This window comes from Polypterus senegalus, chromosome 2 (genome assembly GCF_016835505.1).
Source record: "Polypterus senegalus isolate Bchr_013 chromosome 2, ASM1683550v1, whole genome shotgun sequence".
In the NCBI taxonomy this organism is placed as follows: Eukaryota; Metazoa; Chordata; class Cladistia; order Polypteriformes; family Polypteridae; genus Polypterus; species Polypterus senegalus.
Genome location: NC_053155.1, coordinates 34,414,298 through 34,436,492, shown reverse-complemented (window position 1 = coordinate 34,436,492; position 22,195 = coordinate 34,414,298). Strand labels below are relative to the sequence as shown.

The 22,195-nt window shown below is 39.8% G+C and overlaps 1 protein-coding gene across 4 annotated transcripts in view; it reads right to left on the bottom strand.

The window, feature by feature from the left end:
- Positions 1 to 22,195, bottom strand: part of arsh (arylsulfatase H) — a 108,121-nt gene that overhangs the window by 21,419 nt on the left and 64,507 nt on the right. For all 4 annotated transcript variants that reach the window (XM_039743569.1, XM_039743566.1, XM_039743568.1 and 1 more), the window contains exon 5: positions 14,028 to 14,150. In XM_039743569.1, the coding sequence (XP_039599503.1) occupies positions 14,028 to 14,150 (123 nt within the window). The remainder of the gene's footprint in view (positions 1 to 14,027; positions 14,151 to 22,195) is intronic.

Below are 22,195 nucleotides of genomic sequence, written 5' to 3'. Positions count from 1 at the left end.
AATCTTCAGTGGATTGCAAAGAGAGGAAGCATACAACAGTGGAAGACAACGATTGAGCTAATTTTCAGTATACAATCTTTTATTTCTAAATAAAAATGCCCAATTTTGAGTTTAACTGTCTTTCTGTCTCCATGGTCATTACAATATTGTCCATTTCAGTTAACACACACTTTCAACGGAATAAAATTATGTAAAAACTAGGGGGCTTCGTCCCCTGCTCGCTTCACTTACCAACCCCCGGCCTGCACTATGCGAAAGCCACTTTGCGGTTCAGCCACTCGAGTATGGGGTTATGGATGTACAACTTAAACAAATGTGTTATTTTCATGGGAATTGTTACATATGCATAATAAAACTATTTTACATTACAGTGAGTAATTAATCATATTAAAAAATAGTAAAATGTAATAATTTGAAAGTAAATTATGTTTCATGTTGCGTTAGCGTTATTCATTGCGTTATACAATTTTGTTCTGTTTGGATTTGAAATTAACATGCAAATACTTTTTAAACTTACACTTTTACTGTAAAACTTCAGTAAAACAATTTTTTGAATTAAATTTTCATCAATATTGAATTGAATTTTGATTCTGTGTTCGGACTTGCATTGTAACAATGCAACGTATAACTGCCTGTGAGTGAATTTCGTTTCTTTCTCTCTAATAAATAAACCGAGTTTTTCAAATGTTTGGCTCTGTGATTCGTTAATGGTCTTTGCAAAAGCTATTCCAACAGGAAACTGTTCACGTTTTAATTCAAATGACATATCAAGATCTCCTTTGCTGTCTAATGTTATCCCCTGAAGAAGAACTACATCACCTTTCTTGGATACATCCTTCTGTCAACAGTAACTCGGCCAGTGGAAGACTGGACATTGTTAACAGTTGTAGATATTCTACGGGATATTGTAAGCTGATGTTTTCATCTTCCGCACCACCACCACCACCAACTGTTTCAGCATAGTCTATTGATACGCATTTAACCAATTTGCTGTGTAACCGATCAACAATTTTCACATTAATTTGTTTGACTTCATCGTTTCTCAGTGCTAGGATTGTCCATGTACTCATTTCTTCTGTTGATAACCCTTCAGGATGAAATTCTTCAATAAGATTTGGACATAATACGTCTTTGTTTATTGGGAACTTTAAGTGAGGAAAACGTAAAAATTTATAATAGCTAAGAGAGCAGGAGCTGTGTCTGACAAAACATTCACACAAATGAGAGGTGAGAGGTCGTGTGTGTGGTTGAATATGGTTGATAGCAGGGAGTGACTTGAAAAAATCCCATAGCCAAAGTCTCGTCTCGAAGGAGTTGAAATTCTCTCTTTGAAAAAGTCTCGTCTCAGGATTTCCTTTTATAATAGACAGATATATTATAACCTTTAAGTTATGTAGATTTTTTTAAGAAATCAGTAAGGAAAAAGGATAGAGGCAGTGACTTCCTGAAAAAATCCTACAAACCAGCACTTTACATACATTACCATTCATTTCAGTGGAACAAGCATTTGTCTGACATCACGCAAAAACTGCTGCAGACAGAAGGGTTTTAAACTCTTACTATTAAAATGAGTAGATGTGAATAGTGTGGCGATAATTTAATCATGCCAGTCCTGTAGGTGGCAGCAGAGTACCAAAGCAGTGATAAGTTACTATATACAGTATTATACAGTAGAAGAGGTTCTCTTAGCAGTGGCCAGTTGCCACCAGTACATGCACAGAGTAGTAAAGAACCTAAGAAAGATATTGACTATTACTCTACATTTGTAATAAACCCAAGCCTGCAGAAATGGGTAGGGATGACGTCAGGAAAGGTATCCGGCAATAAAAATCACAACAAAACCTATAAAACGTTGACCCCATATAGACATGTGTAATTGTAATAATGTTTCCCCAAATATCTCAGAGTTTGTTCTCATTTAAGTAAACAAATAAAACAAATAGTGTTATTTTAACTAAAACCAAATAACTTTAAAAGTAGTTTAGGAGTGTTCTGATCTAGTGGTAAACTCTAGAAAAATACTCAAGTATGCATGGACCCTTATACAACAGATGGAGAATAAGTAATAATATGCAAATGTGCTACATGTAACAATTTGTGGAAAACATACACATAAAAAACAGCAAAGTAGAATATACATGTATACATGTTAAACACACAGTAACGGCACCATTAAAAAATGTGCCTCTGCCTGATTTCCTTCATTATTGCAAATTTTTGAAAGTGACTGCTTATAGTTCTAGGTCAAATTGTAATATTAAATAAAAGATACCACGGTCAGCAATAACACGTTTTCAACTTATTTCATTTATCTAATGAACAAAAGTATCCAACAATCACCCACTGTTGTTTCCTGGGAGGAGGTAGAAATAGTGAATAAATATAAATACATAGGAACTAACTTAGATAACAATCTTAACCGGAATGCAAATACATAAATATATTCTCTAAATGCAATCAGCACTTATTTCTTCTGCGTAAACTCAAACTATTTAAAGTAGACAAGGACCTCATGTTGTCCTTTTTATCCCAGTATGATTCAGTCGGTTATCACTTTCAGTTTCATTGCCTGGTTTAGTGGTCTGACAAACCAAAATTTTAAAAAAGCTCCAGCAGATTACTAAGCAGCTAAAGTTATTGGGGCTGATGTAGATGATCCGACCTGGCAAGTGTGTGTCAGAGGACAATACTAAAGAAACTGGAAATCATCTCAAGTGATGACAGGTATCCATTACATGTAGAACTTAACTTCAGTATATCAGGAAGAACCCACACAATTTGCTCAAGAAATTCTTTTCTTCCTAGTGTCATAGGACTGTTTAATAAGGAATATCGGAGAAAAGGTTTGATGTGTATCCTGTTACCATTTTGGAGTAAATACGCATTATCAAACTTGTCTTGTCCTATTTTCTTTCTGTCTTGTTATTAGATGCATCTGAGGGGGCAAATTTCATGTCTTCTTGTGTAAATATGACTAAATAAAGCAACCTTGAACCGATAACTGAAACTGTGTGAAATAGTAATTGCCCCCTTACACTTGACCCACACCTATGCATACACAGAGATGTACATGAATTCACATTTGTTTGCCATGTTATTTTGTGAACTTATGTGCATTTTCAACAGACTTGTGTGTTTTCCACTTCCTGATTCTACATGCATGCATCTTTCATTTTGTGTTTAAACTAACTTAAATACAGTGGAACCTCGGTTCACGACCAAAAAGATCGCCAAACTTTTGCCTCGGTTCACAACCACACACTCGGTATACGAACAAGCCAGTTTCCCTTGCGTCCTCAGTTGAGAGAGAGAGAGAGAGAAGGGCGAGCGAGCACGTGCCTGCTGGGAAGGGGAGGAGGAGATTGCTGCACGTGTTTGCCTGCCTATCTGTAGGCTGCAAGCGAAAACATCCCCCTCCCCCCACAGGCAGCCTGAGAGAGAAAGAGAGCTGCCATGCTTTTTCATTTAAGCAAAGCTGCTCCTTGTTCATTGTTTTCAATAAGACGTGCACTCTCTTTGTGCTCTACAGTATTTCGTGTGCTTTTGCAGTTAACTATGGCTTCTAAGCAAGTGGAGAGTTGTCAGAAGAAAGTTTTGAAGAAAATTGAAATCGAAGTAAAGAAAGAAATTACAAAAGGTGGAAAAAATGTTTACCAGTTTACTCATTTACCAATCGGAGAACCCTCGTGCTTTCAAGCAGCATAATGTAAACAAAGCCAGACTGCCAGTAATGTGGAGGGTCACAAGAACGTTCTTTTTGGAATGGCTGCATGAGGCTTTCACTCCCACCAGCTAAACAGCTAAAAGCACCAGAAACCCAAGAAATCACAAGAGAGAAAACACCTGGAGGAAAACACTTCATGCCAGAACTCGTTTCATGCAAGGTTAGTTTTCTTGGTGGTTTTGTATTACGGATTTTCAAAAGTAATTTTTTAGTTCATAATGTGATTTGTTGCAATGTTATTTTTCTCTTTTTCAAATGTTCGCTTTTTCCTTGTGCTTAAAACTCATGAAAGGTTTACAGATGGAGTTTTTCATAGCGATTAGGTGCGATGTTAAATTTCTCTTTTCAAATGTTCGCTTTTTCCTTGTGCTTAAAACTCATTAAAAATTGTTTACATGGAGGACTTCATCGTGTGATTTGTTACAATGTTACTTTTTGGTTGCTTGAGTTGGTTTTAAATGAAGTTCGGATTTGTGCGATGTTTTTTTTCTGCTGTGCTTAAAACTCATTTTAAAAACATTGTTTACAGTGATCAGGCTTTAGGTTTAATAGCGTGATCTCCTGCAATCTCACTTTTTTGTTTGCTTGTGAGTTGGTTTTTGCAAGCGCTTTGGAATTTTTTCTGCTGTGCTTAAAAGTCATTTTAAAAAATGCTGCGAGCACGTGCTACAGAGAGATTAGAGAGCGGGCAGCTGACAGGGAAGGGATTGGGGGGACGGATAGGTGTGTGTGTGTGTGTGTGTTTGTGCGCTCGCGCTACACAGAGAGAGAGCGCGTGAGCGAGCCAGCTCCTGTAGCTGATCAGGGAGCCTGGGTGTTTTGTGTCAGTGTTATTCAATGTTTTTACATTAGTTTACTATTACACTGTGGATTCTATGGTGTAATTAACTATATTTGTGCTTAATCTGTACATATTTTTACATATTTACATACAGTTTGTACAGTCTGGAACGAATTAATTGTATTTACATACAATCCTATGGGGGAAACTGCTTCGGTTCACGACCAACTCGGTTTACGACCAAAGTTCTGGAACGAATTATGATCGTGAACCGAGGTTCCACTGTACCTGTTTAAGGCATGTTGAAATCTAAATAACCAACCTAGATCTCTGCATTAGCATTAGCAGTGCACCATATATTGGAATGTATTCTGTAATGCACTTACTGTAGTAATGCAAGAAGACAGATGACATGTTACAAACATTTGCAGTAATAAAATGCATTACTACAAATGTCTGTTGAGCACCATGTGTTGGAATGGCAGAGACTAGATGAACACAGACATTTATCCTTTTATTAGAGTGGACAGAATTCTCTAGTGAAAATTAAATGACTATGTGCAGATATTTTAATGAGCCTAATATGTTGTGATGATCTGGTAGGATAAAGCTCACTTTGACAGTTATGACGGCAATCCTGATGATTGCATTTGTGAAGATGAGTTGGAGACGGTGATTGTAGTCGACACATTTCCCGATGGTGTCTGCAGTGTGTGTGCTTTCAGCCTCATCTGCAGAAAACAGGAAAGAGCAGTGACTAAGGAACTGTAAGGTGCAAATTTACTGTGTTTCCTGTGGAAAAACAAAAGGTGGCAAAATGCACAATGGTGCATTATCATGTGTCTATATGAGGAAAATATGCAGTGATGTGAGTGAGGGGTCACAGACGAGAGTTGATTTCATTGTTTTTTCTGGGAGTTACCTGTGTTAAGCAGCGACTGAAATAACACAAGAAAATGTAATTTTTTTAATGTGCCTTTAAATTGGTCACCACACATTTAAATGCCATAACTGTGCAACCAAACCCTTCATATAATTCCATTTCAGTTTTATTTTTTATTTTGCTATTTCCAGCAATACCATAATTAAAGAATTATTACAAGAACAAGAAAATATGAACACATAACTCCAGTTCGTAAATCTTTACACTGGCTCCCAGTTAAGTTTAGGGCAGATTTCAAAATCCTCCTTTTAACATATAAAGCATTAAATGGCCAAGGTCCGGCTTAATTGTCTGAACTTATCATGACTTACAAACCTGAGCGCACATTAAGATCTCAAGATGCCGGTCTGCTTAGGATTCCAAGGATTAATAAAATAACAGTGGGAGGTCGAGCTTTTAGTTACAGGGCCCCTAAACTGTGGAATGGTCTTCCTGCTTCCATAAGAGATGCCCCTTCAGTCTCAGCCTTTAAATCCCGGCTGAAGACTCACTACTTCAGTTTAGCACACCCTGACTAGAGCTGCTGATTAACTGTACATACTGCATCTCTGTTGTTAGTCATTAGCACTATAACATAAGTAACATGATAATTATATTTAAATACTAACCCTCACCTATTCTGTTTTTTTGTTTTCTCGGTACCCAAATGTGACACTTGGTGCCACGGCCCACCTGCCAAGTTGTTTGCCTGCCTATGGTAAAGTCATCCCTGATGGAGGATCACAGGAATCATGGGAGAGGTCCTTTCATCGGAGCAACGTTTCAGCCATGGAATGGCCAAATGGGGAGGCAGCTAGATGGATGAGGTCTCCAGGACTCTAAAAATATCCAAACCTAATTATGTCATATCATCTACTGTTAAACCGTACTTCTAAAATCTTTATTATGCTGTATTAAGGAATTGTTCTGTTCTGTATATTGTATTGTATTGACCCCCTACTTTGACACCCACTGCACGCCCAACCTACCTGGAAAGGGGTCTCTCTTTGAACTGCCTTTCCCGAGGTTTCTTCCATTTTTCCCTACAAGGTTTTTATTGGGAGTTTTTCCTTGTCTTCTCAGAGAGTCAAGGCTGGGGGGCTGTCAAAAGGCAAGGCCGGTTAAAGCCCATTGCGGCACTTCCTGTGTGATTTTGGGCTATACAAAAATAAATTGTATTGTATTGTATAATAGTGTATTAAAACACAGCCGGAGTGCAGGTGAGGCGCTAGTTCTGTTCTTATTAACACACATATTAACATCGGTTGAACATGGGGAACATACACTCAAGGCACATGTGGCCGATAGAGAGAAGGGCAGGGCTCATAGAAGTACAATGTCAAGACAGGATGGTAGATAAAACATTGCTAGGCTTGATACGCCTTGTATTCCAGAAATATCCACCAGAAATAGAGTCTAAACTCCAATGCTGGTGGCAGATTGGTGGCAGCAGGCAGCTCCTCTCCACTACAGGTAGACATCTGGAGTACAAGGTGAAGGGCAGGCTACTGAGATTGGAAGCTGGGGCTGAAGATGGCAGGGACACAGAGCATCAGAGCTTTAAGAAGTTAACCTGACCTCAGAAACGATCAGGAGATTAACTCTGTAAATGATTTAATGACTGCACCTTAAAATAACTCAGAATTCAGAATTTGGACAACAGCTTGACTGGTGAGAAGGCATGCAGTGTGGCATAGTGTGGCTAAGACTTTAGAATTGAAACTCTGAGGTCGTGGGTTCAAATCAAATCTAATGTACAAAGAGAAGCCGGAAAATTGTGAGAACAGGTACAGAGGATGAGCGGGAGTGTTGGTGAGCAGTAACTGGTCACCAGATCTGTCAGTCATGCATTCAGCTTATGGTTTTACACTGTTCAAATCTTCCCTTGGTTTTGTTTTTATTTTAGTTAAACATTTTTCATCATACTTTGGTCTCTTTTGGCACCATACTGGGTTTGGAGATGTGTAAGAGAGTGGACGCTAGGTGACACTATTGCCCACCTTTTCCCCAACAGACAGAAGCTCAGGACTCAAGTTAAACGCACCAAGAAGTGTTTTAATTTTCTTCTTCTTCACAGTGCCTTTTAAGCACTACAGTCACTATTAACACAATAAATTAACACAATAATCTCCTCCACACCTCCCAGTAAGCTCTGTCAACTACCTCCCACCCCCAGCTTGCTTGCTGGGTTCCCAACAGTCCTTCATATAGTCCTTGACCCGGCTGTGCTTCTGTCCTTCCACCCACATGACTTACTAACAGTTCTGGGTCAGATGGAGAACGTTTTTTTTCTTCAGCCCGGAAGTACTCCTAAGTCACAAGGACAGGAGCCCCGAAGTACTATGGACAAGGCACGACTCCTCCGGTCCTCTCACATCTCCTCCTGGCGGCACCTACGATACTCAACAGGGCTGAGAAACAGCACTCCAAGCCCCAGGATGCCCTGTAGGAATCCGGGGCACTGCTACACTCCAGGGGTGCTACCACCTAGTGTTTTGGGGAAGGCAGTGTCCTGGAAAAGCTGCCTTTCCCCATCCTTCCACACATTATGCATTTCATTTTTCACACTACTATTTATTATTCTAAATTGCGAGGTGGCAGGATTCAGAGACACGTCAGATGCATGAATCAACCACCAGCAGAAGTAATCCACAGATATTAATTCAATGCAAATTTATTATCTGATTTAACTATTAGACTGTCTGAGATTTACTTCTCTTTGCAGTATCAGACTTTTTTCTAAAGCCAAACATTTCAAATTCAAAGACTCACTTTCAGCAAGTCAAAAGATTTCAAAAATGCAAGGTTAAAAGGATAATCGTTTCATAAAAACAAAGTGAACAAAAGATTCTTAAGTAAGAAGAGAAGCAGGAAGAGCAAGTTGTTGAAGCAGAGTTCAGACGACAGCGCTGACCTCTGTCAATGTGTCTGTTCACAGCAGTAGGGGACTGGGAAATACGAGCTTCCCAATGAGAAGTTTCATGTAAACACTTTGGCAAGTGGTAGCTCTCAATGGAATAATTCAGAGATAAGTCTGTTACTCAGAATCTCTGAGTGGAGACATAACAGTAATCACTCCTGTCATTTTTCGGTGTGTAAAATACAAACAATAATAATTAGCTTATCCAGGAGTATTTCACAGTCACGTTATATCTATAGCAATTCAATAACCACTTAACATGTGAAAATGTACTTGAATAGAGCGAAGAGGTTGGATGTAAAGTCACAAAGGTGAAAACCCCCATAGGATATGAATGCAGCATTATAACTAGGCAGCAGTCTGAAAATCACGTGACGGCCTCGTGTTCAGGGTGATGGGCATTGTAACAGTTTAAGTGACAAGATGATGTATAATATACGACAAAAAACACTATATCCGCTCTGCTTTTCAGCCACACTAAATGAAGTTAGTAAACTTTTATGACCTAACCTAAAGCAACTCCTCATCCACCAAAATAATTTTGATCTCTTATTAAACCTGTGATTGAGATTAATCCTCACAGAGAAAAATGAAGTGTTTTCTGTTCAAAAGGAGTTCTAATTATGTTAACCATATAGAAATATAGAGGCATAGTATATATAAATAAAATTTTAGCTGGTTTGGTTTTTATGTTTTGTTTGTTCACCAATCGTGCAAAAACAGCTAAACCAATTTTCAAAAAAATGTAAGTGTGTGTTGTTGTTGGTTCATTTTAAACTATAGGTGTTTTATAATAGGAAAGGCTTTTGGGGACATTGTAGTGTGCGGCCAGGACTGGGGGAGCAAGTGTGGCCAGAATGTTACCTTCCTCAGGATGCTAGATGGCAACCCCCCTGAGTTGCAGTGGCGCCTCGGACTACCGCTGGGCTTCGTGGGAGTTGGAATTTGATGCAGCCCTGATGGTATCCGCGGGCGCTGCCAGGGGGGTGCTGCAGCAGGAGCTGCTGAGCCCGTATGGGCAGTTCTTCCACCACATCCAGAATTGCTGCCAGAAATGAGTCATCAAGCACCTGGAACACTCCCAGGTGCCTTATAAAAGGAGCTAGCAGCCACTGCTTGGGGAGCCAGAGTCGGGAGGAGGAAGACAAAGCTTAACCCAAAGAGTGGAGGAGAAAGGAGATAAAGAGAAGGAAGAGAACTGTTTGTGTGCTGTGCTGTGCTTGTGCTGGACTGTGTTGAGCTTGTGAGAACAGGAAAGGTGTTGCCCACAAGGTAGAAAATAAAATAAAAAATTGTGTATGCCTTAAAATTGTGTCCCATGCTTGTCTTTGTCGGGTTGGGTGGTCCACAACGTAAATCACCTTTCACCAGATTCAAAGATTCTTTACCTGTAGACTATGGTTATATGTTACACATTTGTCACTACTCCTTTTTGTCTATTCTTTACAAACCTTTTTGGATATATAGTTGACTGTTGCAGTTCACTTGAAGCTAGAAAAGTGTGCAAGAATAAAAATGAATGAAAAAAAAATTCAAGTAACAACAAGATACCAAGGACACATTCACCAGTGTTTGAGTGTCTGTTTATATCCATTCAGTGATATCTTTTACAGTTGACACCGGGTATTATAGTTTCAAACTGAATATATTATATAGCAGTAATAATAATAATAATAGTAGCTCACTACTCAAAACGGTAAATGTGGGGAGGACCCATGATAGAACCCAGTTATACGTTCAAAATTTCTTGCCTCACATTTCCTGCCATCCTACATTTACACAGATTGTTGTAGAAACAGTACACACTTGAAATGTATGTATTCGAAATAACAATATAGTATTTACCCAATAAAATTCCAGACACCTCACACCCAGAAAAAGAGACATCAGCTCTGAGAATTTTGCGTCTGACTTCAGCTGCATCGGTGGAGGATAAGTGAGCAAGCTGCTTGCTGCTTGGGCTTATTGACACATTTGCAAAACAAATACATTGATGAGGAGTTGTGAAGGTAGTTAGGTGGCCCGGTATTACAATTATTTTCGTAGGCTTCAGGGATTCTAGTGTTAAACAGCTCACTTCCCTAAGTGGCCTGTCCCACACATGTTTGCCAGGCTTATAATTCTAGTGCTTACCCCTTATACCTCAAGCTTTCTTCCTGTAGGGGGATGCTTATAAATTTTACCTCACCTTGTTAATGATATAAAGAGGTAATTCAAATAAATTCACGCTTCTGACATCATAAATAGACTATAGATGTGTCAACTTTGCATTCAGCAATGTTGCTTGTAAACTACATCAGAAATGGCAGTTTCTCACACAGTTGTGTTGCTTATGGCAGTCTTTCTATAATGCAACAATGACGTTGTCAATCCAATCATCTATGATGTGTGCAAATGTGGCTAAACAAGCAGATACTAATGTCACACATTTTTGGACAATGGGGGACACTGGAAAGTCAGGTTTACCAAAGGATTAAGTTGTTGCTGATGAATTTGTCAATGATGCTCCCCCACAAGTCATGGCTTCAAAATACATTATGCTGTTTTCACAGATAGTTTTCTGGATTTTATGGTCTTCTGCAGGTTTCTACAGTTCTACTGTTGAGATGTTACATAACTTCAAGGATCACTTTAGACTCACTTTTGTTGTCCTCAAGGTCTCCCATGCCCAGATTTCAGTTCTCCAAACAAAATGATACGAGAGAAATTGTGGCATCTGTGTGACATGTCTAACCCACCTAAACGGTCAACAGATGATCATAGATTTTGTACTCTGAGACACTGATCTTCAGAGGATCTCAGTATGGGGGAATTTGTCTTGCAAGATGATCCACAAAATGATTTGGAGGCAGTGAATATGGAGGGCCTCAATAAGTTTCATGTGATGGTGATATAGAGTCCAGGTCTCAGAGATATACAGCAAGTGAGAGACACATACAGTATGGTATACAGTAATCTTGGTTAACAAGCACCCGGTATTGAAAATGTCCAAAGGATAAAGATACAAGCTTAAGTCTATTTTGAATCTTGTCATCCCGGAGACTATTTTCATTGATGATGCTTACAAAGGAGGTAAAATATTGGACATTCTCAAGAACTTTGGTGTTCATGTTGCCAGGAGTGCTGATACTAGTCATAATTGTAACTGTGTCCATTTACATTCTGAGATGACAATTTTGGGAATCCACAGAAGAAAGAATTTCCTGGAGATCTGAAGGAGGCAGTCATGTGCTAGCAGCAGCATCAACATATTGAAAGCTCAAAGATAGTTCGCGTAGAGATCTTGGATTTCATGTTTACATGTTTAAGTTAAAAAAGGTTACCATCCAGTTGTTATCAGATTTGACCACCATCCTCTGCTTGTATAATGTTTCTAGAAAAAATAATGACTCCGAAAAAGATAGGGAACTAGCTCACAACCCTGTTTCATTCCAACTTGTACAGTAATGGATCAGAAGAATTCCCACCTATTGATATACATGCCTGCATACCCTTATTGAACTTCTGCAAAATAACCAAAGAAGAAAACAACAAAGCCTGCACAAAGATTAGCCACACCACTTTGCTCTCAAAAAATGGTCCAAGTGGCATGGGAATCCAAGACATCATCAGGACTCATAATGGATCTCTGATACAGAGGAGTATTGCCAAACTCTTTAGGAGTAATGTTCATTTCTTTCAAACCCCTCAAAAACTTCTCAAACTGCAGTTGTGAAATTGCATACAAAACAAAGTTTAGTATTCATTTTGCAAAACTGTACGCTAAAGGAAGCTCAGCTGTTTTGCTTGCCACTGACTATTTTTGTGTTTTGTTATACTATACATAACCAATAGATCAAGATTCAGGATGCCAGGCAAGGATAGTGGCGCCCTGCTCTGTGTTGATTAAATGTGCAGATAGGAATTTCATTGCACTCTGTAAACGTGCCAAAAACTCTGAACTGAACTGATGACACTACATTTATCGAAACAAAGTCTTATATTTTTGAATAAGCCAACTCTGCCATATACCTGCATAATGTTACCAGGTGCCATAAAGAATGAAAACATGTTTTTTGGGCATGCCGAGTCACTGTTCAGAAAATGATGGAAAGCAAATGACTGAGGACAGTGTTAGTGACTTCTGCAGTTTCTTGATGGTTAACATTTATTCAAGTTCATTTTATGATAAGGCACTTATAGCTTTAGGGTGTCATCATGTGTACCAATTTTAAATCAAAGCTGAATGATTCAACTTTAAATTATGTTTATAACATTTTCAAATACCACCACTGGTATGGTCGGTTTCTTAATATGGAACCCTACAGTGATGTCTCCTACGGCCCCCTTACTGCAGATGCCTTCTGCAATCCATAGATTCAAGTACAGCAGAAACAGATTATCCATGTCCTGATTTACTGTGGTTCTGCATTACAATGTAATACACGATTTTTCTTATAATTCATAACAGCTTTGCTGTGAATATTGTACCATTTGTGTAAATATTATCCTTACAACCTCAACTTTACAAAGTGATCAGTCGAGGAGCTGGTGACTGTGGCAAAGTGGCTGTGACTCACCCCTCCCTCAGCTAATGTCAGTATGTCACCAGCAATGATTGTGTACACATGCTGTTCTATTTTTTTCACTTAGGATTTTTGTCTTTATACATTTATGTGGTGAACTGTTGCTAGAAACTGCAAACTCGCTATCTCTGGCTCCAATGAGAGTGTTAAATGGAGAGCTATAACAGTCAGCGGAGGACTTCCCTGGTGATGTCAGCTGATCTCTCTCTGTATCAGCCCCCACCTTCCATCAGCTGTAAACCCATGATCTCCCCCAAATGGTTTGCAGCGTGAGTGGTGCACTTCCCTGATAACGTCGATTGATCGTTCTCTCTCACTGTGTCAGCCCCCTCCTTCTCTGCACAGCATTCACAACTACAAGAGCCAACCATTTTATTCAAGTTTTCAGCTATCTGAGTTGCATCAGTCCACATTACCTCAGATAATCAGGGTTCTCCTGTATTCAGTAGACTATCCTGTTTATTAGTGAGTAAATAAATATCTATTTGTTAAACCATGCTACACTAGGAAATAAAATGACGTAGCATTCATGATTCCAAACCTAGCAAGGATCTACTGCAATTATGGGATTCTGTTGTAGACTGAAAGAAAAAATTCTTAACTCAGGACAGCATAGATATTGATAGAGAGGTAGTGGAGATGAGAGATGGGATAGCAATGACAGAAGATTCAACATTAAAACACACTTAAATATTTACTTCCCTGCCTTATTCCAGTAAAGAAATAAACTTGAGCAATGCCAAGTGCTTTGTCACCCAGTATCTGTTACAATTTAAAGAATACTAGACGGTGATTCAGCTACATAGTCTGTGAATAGAATTATTTTTAAGCGCAAAATTGCTATTTAGATTTTTCAATTCTTGCTTATTTCAAAGCATTTTTAAAACTTGCCATAAAATATATCCATGGCTACTGTTTTTTTTTAGCTTGCATTTGATTTGTGTTGGTTACAATTATAGGATTCTCTTACAATCCTCATTAACCCCAATTTTCATATACTGTACTGTAAACTTACAATATTTTAGAAGGGTCAGTTTTATTAAGCAGTCAAATTGATATAAACCAATGTGTTCCAGCAAAATAGGAAAATAAACAAGAAGTCTAACTGTTCTTACCTACTATCCCAGTAGAATAACCTTTTTCTTGAAGGACCTTTGCAAATGTTATTTCATTTGGTGGAAGCCCACCTGATCCCGCTGTCCACAACAGAACTGGAGCTCTTCCTATACTGGCCATTCCTGTAAAAGGCACAAGAAAAACTCATTTTGAAGCAACAGTGGACATGGTGGATTTGTTATAAGGATTCAATTAATAAACAAATTAATTAATTTTCCAAGGAAATGCCATTATGAACAAGCATTACCAAGAGACTGAATTAATTGATGCCTACTATTTGGCCCAGACTCATGGCAGTAGGAACACTTACAATAACTGGTAGACAAGAGAGAGCCTGGAGGTCAGGGACATCAGAGGCTATAGTCTTTTATTCCTACTACAGACAGTTACATTTGTTTGCTTAGCAGACGCTTTTTACTAAAGCAACTTACGAAAGAGGTCAACATAATCGAGTAAACTTCAATCTGTGAGGGACAAGATGGCACTGCTGTATTTTGAATCATCTGCAGTGACCTGGTAGCACAGGCAGTTACTTCTGTCCTTAACAATTTGCTGTAGTCCAGACATGACAAGACCAAAGCCAGGACCAGGAGCTGTGCTGCATACTCTGTATTACATCTGCAAGATCAAGACATATGTAAAGGAAGAATCCGCATAAACGAGAGACAGTTGAAGCATGGTCAGTGAAACAGGGCCGGAGTGGGACTCATTTTCAGCCCGGGAGTTTCATGCCGCAGACCGGCCCACTATATACAGTATACACCCACATATGATTGGTTGCATATTCACTTCAAGCTCCGGTCCTCTACCAGAGATCTGGGAGCTTAAGGGTTCTTTGCAGTATCTTAGCTGTTCCTGCGCCCTTCTGCACAGAGATCTCTGAGGTTGTATATATATATATATATATTCTCAGTGCACATGATCATGTAAATTAATTATGTTGCATTATGGCATATAACGTAGTCTGTGTGATACGAACAAATGCTTCGCAGATTCATAGCGTACTTACTTTTTTCACCGTCTCCACTTAGACTTTTGCTCTCAAGCCGAGGGTTTTTAATTAAAAAGCCACTCAGTTTGGAGCATCTGGACGTATCATTTTCAAGTGCCTTCGGTTTTTTTATTCTCGCCTTTTCGGCACCACCATTGCTTTTTTTACCATCCATCTACTCTCGGGCATCTCTCAGAGGAATGTAGCTCGGTAACTGCAGATCCTCTCTACTATAAGGCTCTGGGTAACAGGCAATCAACCCTACACATCAGCCTCTGTGTGATTGGCTGGTTGTGGTCACATGGCACATGTTAAAGCAGGTTACACAGTGAGCACTGGCTGGCTGGACATGTGAGTGCAGAAGCAGTAGGTGCAGCATAGTATGTGACATGTATGTTGATTCTGATTTAACACTGGCCCTCGTGACCCATAAACCCAGCCGGCCCCCCAGGAATCTTCCTGTTTCTCCCGATTAGCCACTCCAGGCCTGCAGTGAAGGATAGCTACCCTAAGAGTATGTATGGATGCGGCGGGTGTTAGCAAAAACGAGCCAAACTAAACAGTGATGGGGTGTTGAATGGAAAAGATGCCAGGATGAGTTTGAGGTGGTATTCTTTGTTCAGGTTAAGACATCAGCATGGCAAGCTGAGATTCTAGCTGAGATCGCGTTGGCACAGGACTGATATAGAACGGAAACCAAGGGATTGGATGATAAGGCCTAATGAAGTGGCATACAAGAAGAAGAGGAGAAGAGGCCCTAGCACCCATCCTTACACCTGATGCACCTTTCACATCTCTCCTTGCCAGGGCAAATGGTAGGATCTCCCTGTATAGTTGGATACTTCAGATAAGAAACTCCCCTGAAATCAGAATTGACTCTGAGAGGGTCTTGAAAAGCTGCCTCCCCGACAGCAGCGAGTTAAATGTAGCGTAAGTAAGTAGAAGAGGTGTTGACAAGCCCTCAACCAGCAGAAGAAAGATAGGCCAAAAATGTCAAAGAAGACGCAGGAGAGTTGGGTAGGGGTGGCATGGGGACAGTCACTCCAAAGATAGGCAGGGGTTTGAGACTCATGAAGACGGACGACCGTGTATTAAGATTTGCAATTTCCCTTGTTTGTTTTCATGCTTTTGTTCCCTTCCAATATTCATTATTGTGGTTAATAAACACCCTGCTCTGTCAATCGCACAGGTCTGAGCACAGAAACTTTAGACCAGGTGTCATTAAAATTGGATTGTAAATTAATACAAAGACTACAATAAGCCAAAGAAAACAAAGATGAATTTGTCCAAACCCCTGCGTCATATAAAGAATTACCATATTTTTCGCTCCATAAGACGCACTTTTTTTTCCCCAAAAGAAGGGTGGAAATGTCTGCGCGTCTTATGGAGTGAATATTGCGTCACAGACCTTGATGTGTATTACGTAACAAAAGTCGACATCCGGGGTAGAGGGCGACAATCAGCTGTTAATGGCGACAAAACTCACCGTTACGTCACAGGCATTCCCTCTCTGCTTGGAGAATGTTAGACTCATTGACTCGGGATCTAATCCTTGTATTTGCGCGAGTTACAAAATGTAAACAAATGTAAACAAAGGCAAGATGGTATCAACATCTCACGAGGGAGCGAAGCGAATTCAGAAAACAAAATACTCAGCAGACGATGGCTTGCGCATTATCACTGAGTCGTATATTTTGTTGAGTGTGATCAGGAGATCGTGCAAGAGAGTGAGCCGCCCCAGCCGACGCACCTACAGCAAGGTTTGCGGGGGAGGAATACCCAGACATTGATCCGTGGGAGCCAAACAGGCTACCGGACTTCACAAGACGGCATGGCTTGCTGTTGGACTCGACAGATTACCAGCAGCTGGACTATGTCAGGCTCTTCTCTCCTGATGCCGCTTTTCAGCTACTGTCAGACAAGACAAACAGGTTTGCAGAGCAATTTTTTGAAACGCGGGCTGCGCTTGCACCGCATTCTCGAAATCCACAACAAAAGACGAGATGAAGGGCTTTGTGGCATTACAAATAGAGATGGGACTAGACTGGTGATGAAACTTCAGGGAGCATTGGTCCAAACGTGCTTTGTCCCCTGGTGGCTTTGGACAGGTTATGCCGCGTGATGATAGGTACGTGGTCCGGCAAAATCATTGTGAGCAACTGAGCTTCATAAATTCTGACACTAGCGATGAGGAGGTCTTAAAGTGTCCAGAAAACTGCAAGAGTGCTTGAACCTTAAAGTCTCTCCTCATTTGTTAATGACAGTGATGATTGTTCTTAATATCGCTGTTGACTTTACATGGTGGAAATATTATTCTGCTATATTTTATTAAATATATTAATTAGTACACCATTTGGTTCAGAATATTTTTTTTCTTGTTTTCCTCCTCTAAACCTAGGTGCATCTAATGGTCAGGTGCGTCTTAAGGAGCGAAAAATATGGTGAGTAATGAACACATCTATTGAAAATATTCAAGTGTTTCCTTTTGCAATGACAATTGAATATTTAATTAATGCAATAACTTCGTAAACGGTGAATAAAGTGCTCACTCTTTGCCTTAACAGCTGTCAAAGATCAACAAATGAGAAGGGAACATCACAGTAAATGAAGAGATGAATTGAAACACAGATTGCTGTCAGAAGGAACTGAAGTCATTAAAATAACTACAAAAGAAGTAACATTTATGACCTTAAACAAGCAAAGTGCACTCTCTAATATTTCTTTTTTGTTTTTGACCATCATATTCTTCAGCCGATACTTTTTTTTTCTTCTGACTAGGCGAAGATGAGGATGATGCCACTTGCTCAGGACAAAGCACATTTTTAACACAGTGAGTCACTCAATTCTTGCAACACAATAAATGCATATTTTTGGTTGCACACACACATCTGGCATTGCCACAGAGGCAAGGTTACTGTAAAATGAAGAACACGACCAGCTGCACTGTGCATTCGATCTGCGTCATAACATAACTGTCGCCCATTCTGCTTGTGACATATTGTAACTTCTTTATCCTTCACTCCACTTTTGGGCCCATCCTGATTTAATTTTAAACATCTTAAGCAGAGAATTTAAATTTGAACTCAAAGAAAGCAGCTTACTGATTATCCATCCATCCATTTTCCAACCCGCTGAATACGAACACAGGGTCACGGAGGTCTGCTGGAGCAAATCCCAGCCAACACAGGGCACAAGGCAGGAACCAATCCCGGGCAGGGTGCCAATCCACCACAGGGCACACACAAAGCACACACTAGGGCCAATTTACAATCACCAATCCACCTAACCTGCATGTCTTTGGACTGTGGGAGGAAACCCGTGCAGACACAGGGAGAACACGCAATCTGCAACACCGTGCCACCCTTACTGGTTATCATATTATTATAATTTTATCCTGCATGTGTGCCATTGGTAATGGTGAGAGTACTATTACACAACTGGTTAAAATGCATCCAAAATAAAAACTTGTAACAGACAAAGAGTATTTTTATGAATCTAATATGACCATACACTGAAAATTTGTTGTTGGAAAACATTAAGCTCTTTTATGGTAGAATTCTTTCCATCATTTTGAATTAGAGTTGCTCAGAGAGTGCTGAGTCTTGTTCACAATAGTCCACAGACTGGCAGAGCCTATCTCAGCAGCACCAACTGCAAGAAAGGTGCCAAATGTAAAGATCTTGTAAGAAAATGAAGACCTAAAATGATCAAATAAAAGTATTAATTGATGGGAAATGACAGTACAAAATAGGGATAACCGAAAATTCAAGTCAAGGAACAGGCAAGATGAACAAATACCAAGAAATTAAAGCAAAAATTCATTGTCAAAGTAAATAAATAGCAATCAAAGTCAAGATTAACCAGACAGGAGTTCCAGAACGCATTTAGAAAGCCTTGCTCTAATTGAATTGTGAAATTAAGGGTTCATTTTTCCATAAATTTGGACATTCAATGGTTCATCTTAAATATCACCCAAGTGATAACATAACGTACTACAACACCATAACTATGTGACTGAGAAAGAGTCTAACACACACAAATAACACAGTGTCTGCCATCAAAATGATCCCAAAGTAATGCTGACTGAAAAGCTAAATAAAAAAACTGATGACATTAAAACAACAAAGTGAATAATGTTTGTTATAAAGTAAAAATGAACAAAAAATGATTCAGAGTGAACAATACAAATCTTGTCAAAACTCACATCAGACCAATTTAGTTTTGGACTTAAAAGATGGATTTATTCCCTTGTAGACTGGGAATCTGGTAGCTTTTTCTTCACCATTAGGGCTTACAATAATAAGTGGTTTTTGATTGTTAAAATAAAAAATATTTAATTCTATAGGCCAACTTGTTATCTTTTTCTAGTGCCAGTTGCATTATAAGGTGGTCCAGACACCACCTCCTCTTGTTTCATGTGTGTCTAAAAAGCAGCTAAGTCTTTAAACCTAGGAAAATTTATGTACCCTTTAGTTTTATTCAACAGGGAAAATCCGTTGGGCAGATCTAAGTTTGGGAGGCTCAAATGGTGTGTCTATAATGTGGATGTGAGCAACACTGGAGCACCACAAGGAATAGGCCTGTCATTGTTTCTCTTCACTCTGCACACCTCTGACTATGCATATAACACCAGGGACCTTATGTATAAATGGTGCACACACACAAAAATGTTGCGTACTCCCGTTTCCACGCTCAAATCATGATGTATAAAACCTAAACTTGGCGTAAAGCCACGCACATTTTCACGCTAGCTAAAACCCTGGTGTGTGCAAGTTCTCCGCTCGGTTTTGCAAACTGGCGGCACCCAGTGTCAAAGCAGTGCTTTTGCTCCAGTGTGGTTTCCCTTTCTTTTTTAGATCCACATCCCCTCTATCATATACACTGAAATTAACCACATATTGTTTATTAGTTTAAGGCATCCGATTGTAATTAGCCTGTAACAATATAATGGTCCACGGAATGGGCAAACTATTCCACATACCATAGCTGCTTTAGTGTTGTTACTCTCACTGCACCACTCGGAGTATTTATATCACTGTATCCGAGTGTGGAATCACAGCTCTCAAGCAGCTGATCGGTAAGAGAATTATCAGTACACAGCATCAAGCACACGCTCCCTAAGCCATGCTGTCTATTGAATTGTTTTCACACTGCAAACCTTTCAAAACCTTTCCTGTACGGACCTCACGGTTCAGAAACAGTTTCATCCCAAGAACCTGCTCCTTTTAGAACTGTTTGTACTTATTAGTACAATCACCTCACTGTAAACTCGTGATACAGTTATAATATTGCACAACCTGTATTTATTCATGTACAACAATATACATGTATCCAAATACAGTCATGTCATCTTTTTGAATATCTTCATAACTCTCCACATTCAAACCCTGAATTTCAGGCTGAATTTTTTGCTACTCCAGCCGCTTTTAGGATCCTCCAGGGTCGATGTGCGCGCTTCGATGTTTGATGAATGGTTCGATGCAGTGAAGCATCTCCTGTGCCATCTTGTTTTTTTTTTTTTTGCACCTTTACAATAGCTTCAGAATGTATGGTGGCATATTTGAGCCACAAAGAAAAAAAAAAAATAAGGACATAATAAAATTGTCTATTTTATGATTAAAGTGGAAATTTCGGCTTTAACCTCTGTGCACTATGGCCGGACTTTCATCCCAGCCAATACCCCCAGGCAGCCAGAGGGAGCCATCCATGCGACATCAAGATGCCCCGAATTCCAGCAGGGCATCATGGACATTGGAGTTTTCCTGTACATCCCTGCTGGATAATGTCGGGGCCACCAGGGGACGCTGCATGGAGGCTCAGAGACTTCTATGTCACCTCTAACCCGGAAGTAGATCTTAATTACAGCGACAGAAGAAATGACATACATCCGGGATGAAAAGAAGAATTTGGATCTGACCCAGAAGTGCTAGGAAGTCACATGGACTGCGGGTTCAGAAGCACTTCCGGGTCAAGGACTATAAAAGGACTATGGGAAATCCCAGACGTTCAGCTGAGCTGGGTGGCAATACATCTGGGAGTGGAGGATTATTGAGTATTGATTGTAGTGTATTGGTTAATGAGTATTGTGGAGAGGAGGGTGCTTTGTGCACTGTATTATCTAAATAAATTTAACATTTGGACTTTTACCTGGTGTCTGGAATCTGGTCTGAGGGTTCAAGGGGACGATAGCGCCCTCTATCTGTCACACCTCATAGTTTACTTTATCATTAAAGCAGACCGTCGTAAATGTCATCTTAAAACCGACCCAGCTGTTAAATCGCTACGCGCTTCTGGGGCTTCCTCCCGACCTGACAGCAGCATCGCCACACAGAACACATCAAATTTATAATATTCCAGCTCTCTGCACATTTAGAATTCCTAGATTTATACTTGATATCAATTCATGATGAAATGCATTAAACATATGTATGTTACATTTTACAGATAAATCGTTAACTTTGTTTAAATAATGAATACTGCTAATAGTTACTCATATGGGGTGACACGATGGCAGACCAGTAGCGCTGCGGTCTCGTAGGGAGTCACGTTCCTTGGGAACCCTGCCTGGAGTTTGCATGTTTTCCTGGTGGGTTTTCACAGTGTGCTCAGTTTTCCATCCAAAGACATGGAGGTTTGGGGATTTGGTAAAGCTACAATGACGCTAGTGTATGTGTGTGCGCTTATGTTCACCTTGCAATGAGCTGATGCCCCGTCCAGAGATTTTGTTTCTGTCTTGCGCCGATGCTGCTGGAATGGGCGCATCCCCGATTTGATGGATGTAATCATTAAACATCCTTTTCAGAGATATTATGGCAAGTTTTCCTCGGAATTTAATGGATGTTTCGGGCACACGCATCACATTGCGTGAAGTATAAACTGGGCCTTAGGCTCCTTAGTTTTCAGCTGACGTTCTTGACTAGGGCTTATTTTTGGGGTAGGGCTTAGATTACAGAGCTGCCTGAAAATCATACTAGGGCTTATTTTCAGAGTAGGTCCTATTTTCGGGGAAACACGGTAGAAGAACACATACAAACAAAGCATTTAACGTGATACTTTAGTTGTGATGGTATTTGAGAAACTAGTAAATTAAACGATTTTAAGATGAGGTTCATGATGTTCTACTTTAATAACAAAATAAACTACATGATTAAAGTGGAAATTTCAAGATTAAAGTTG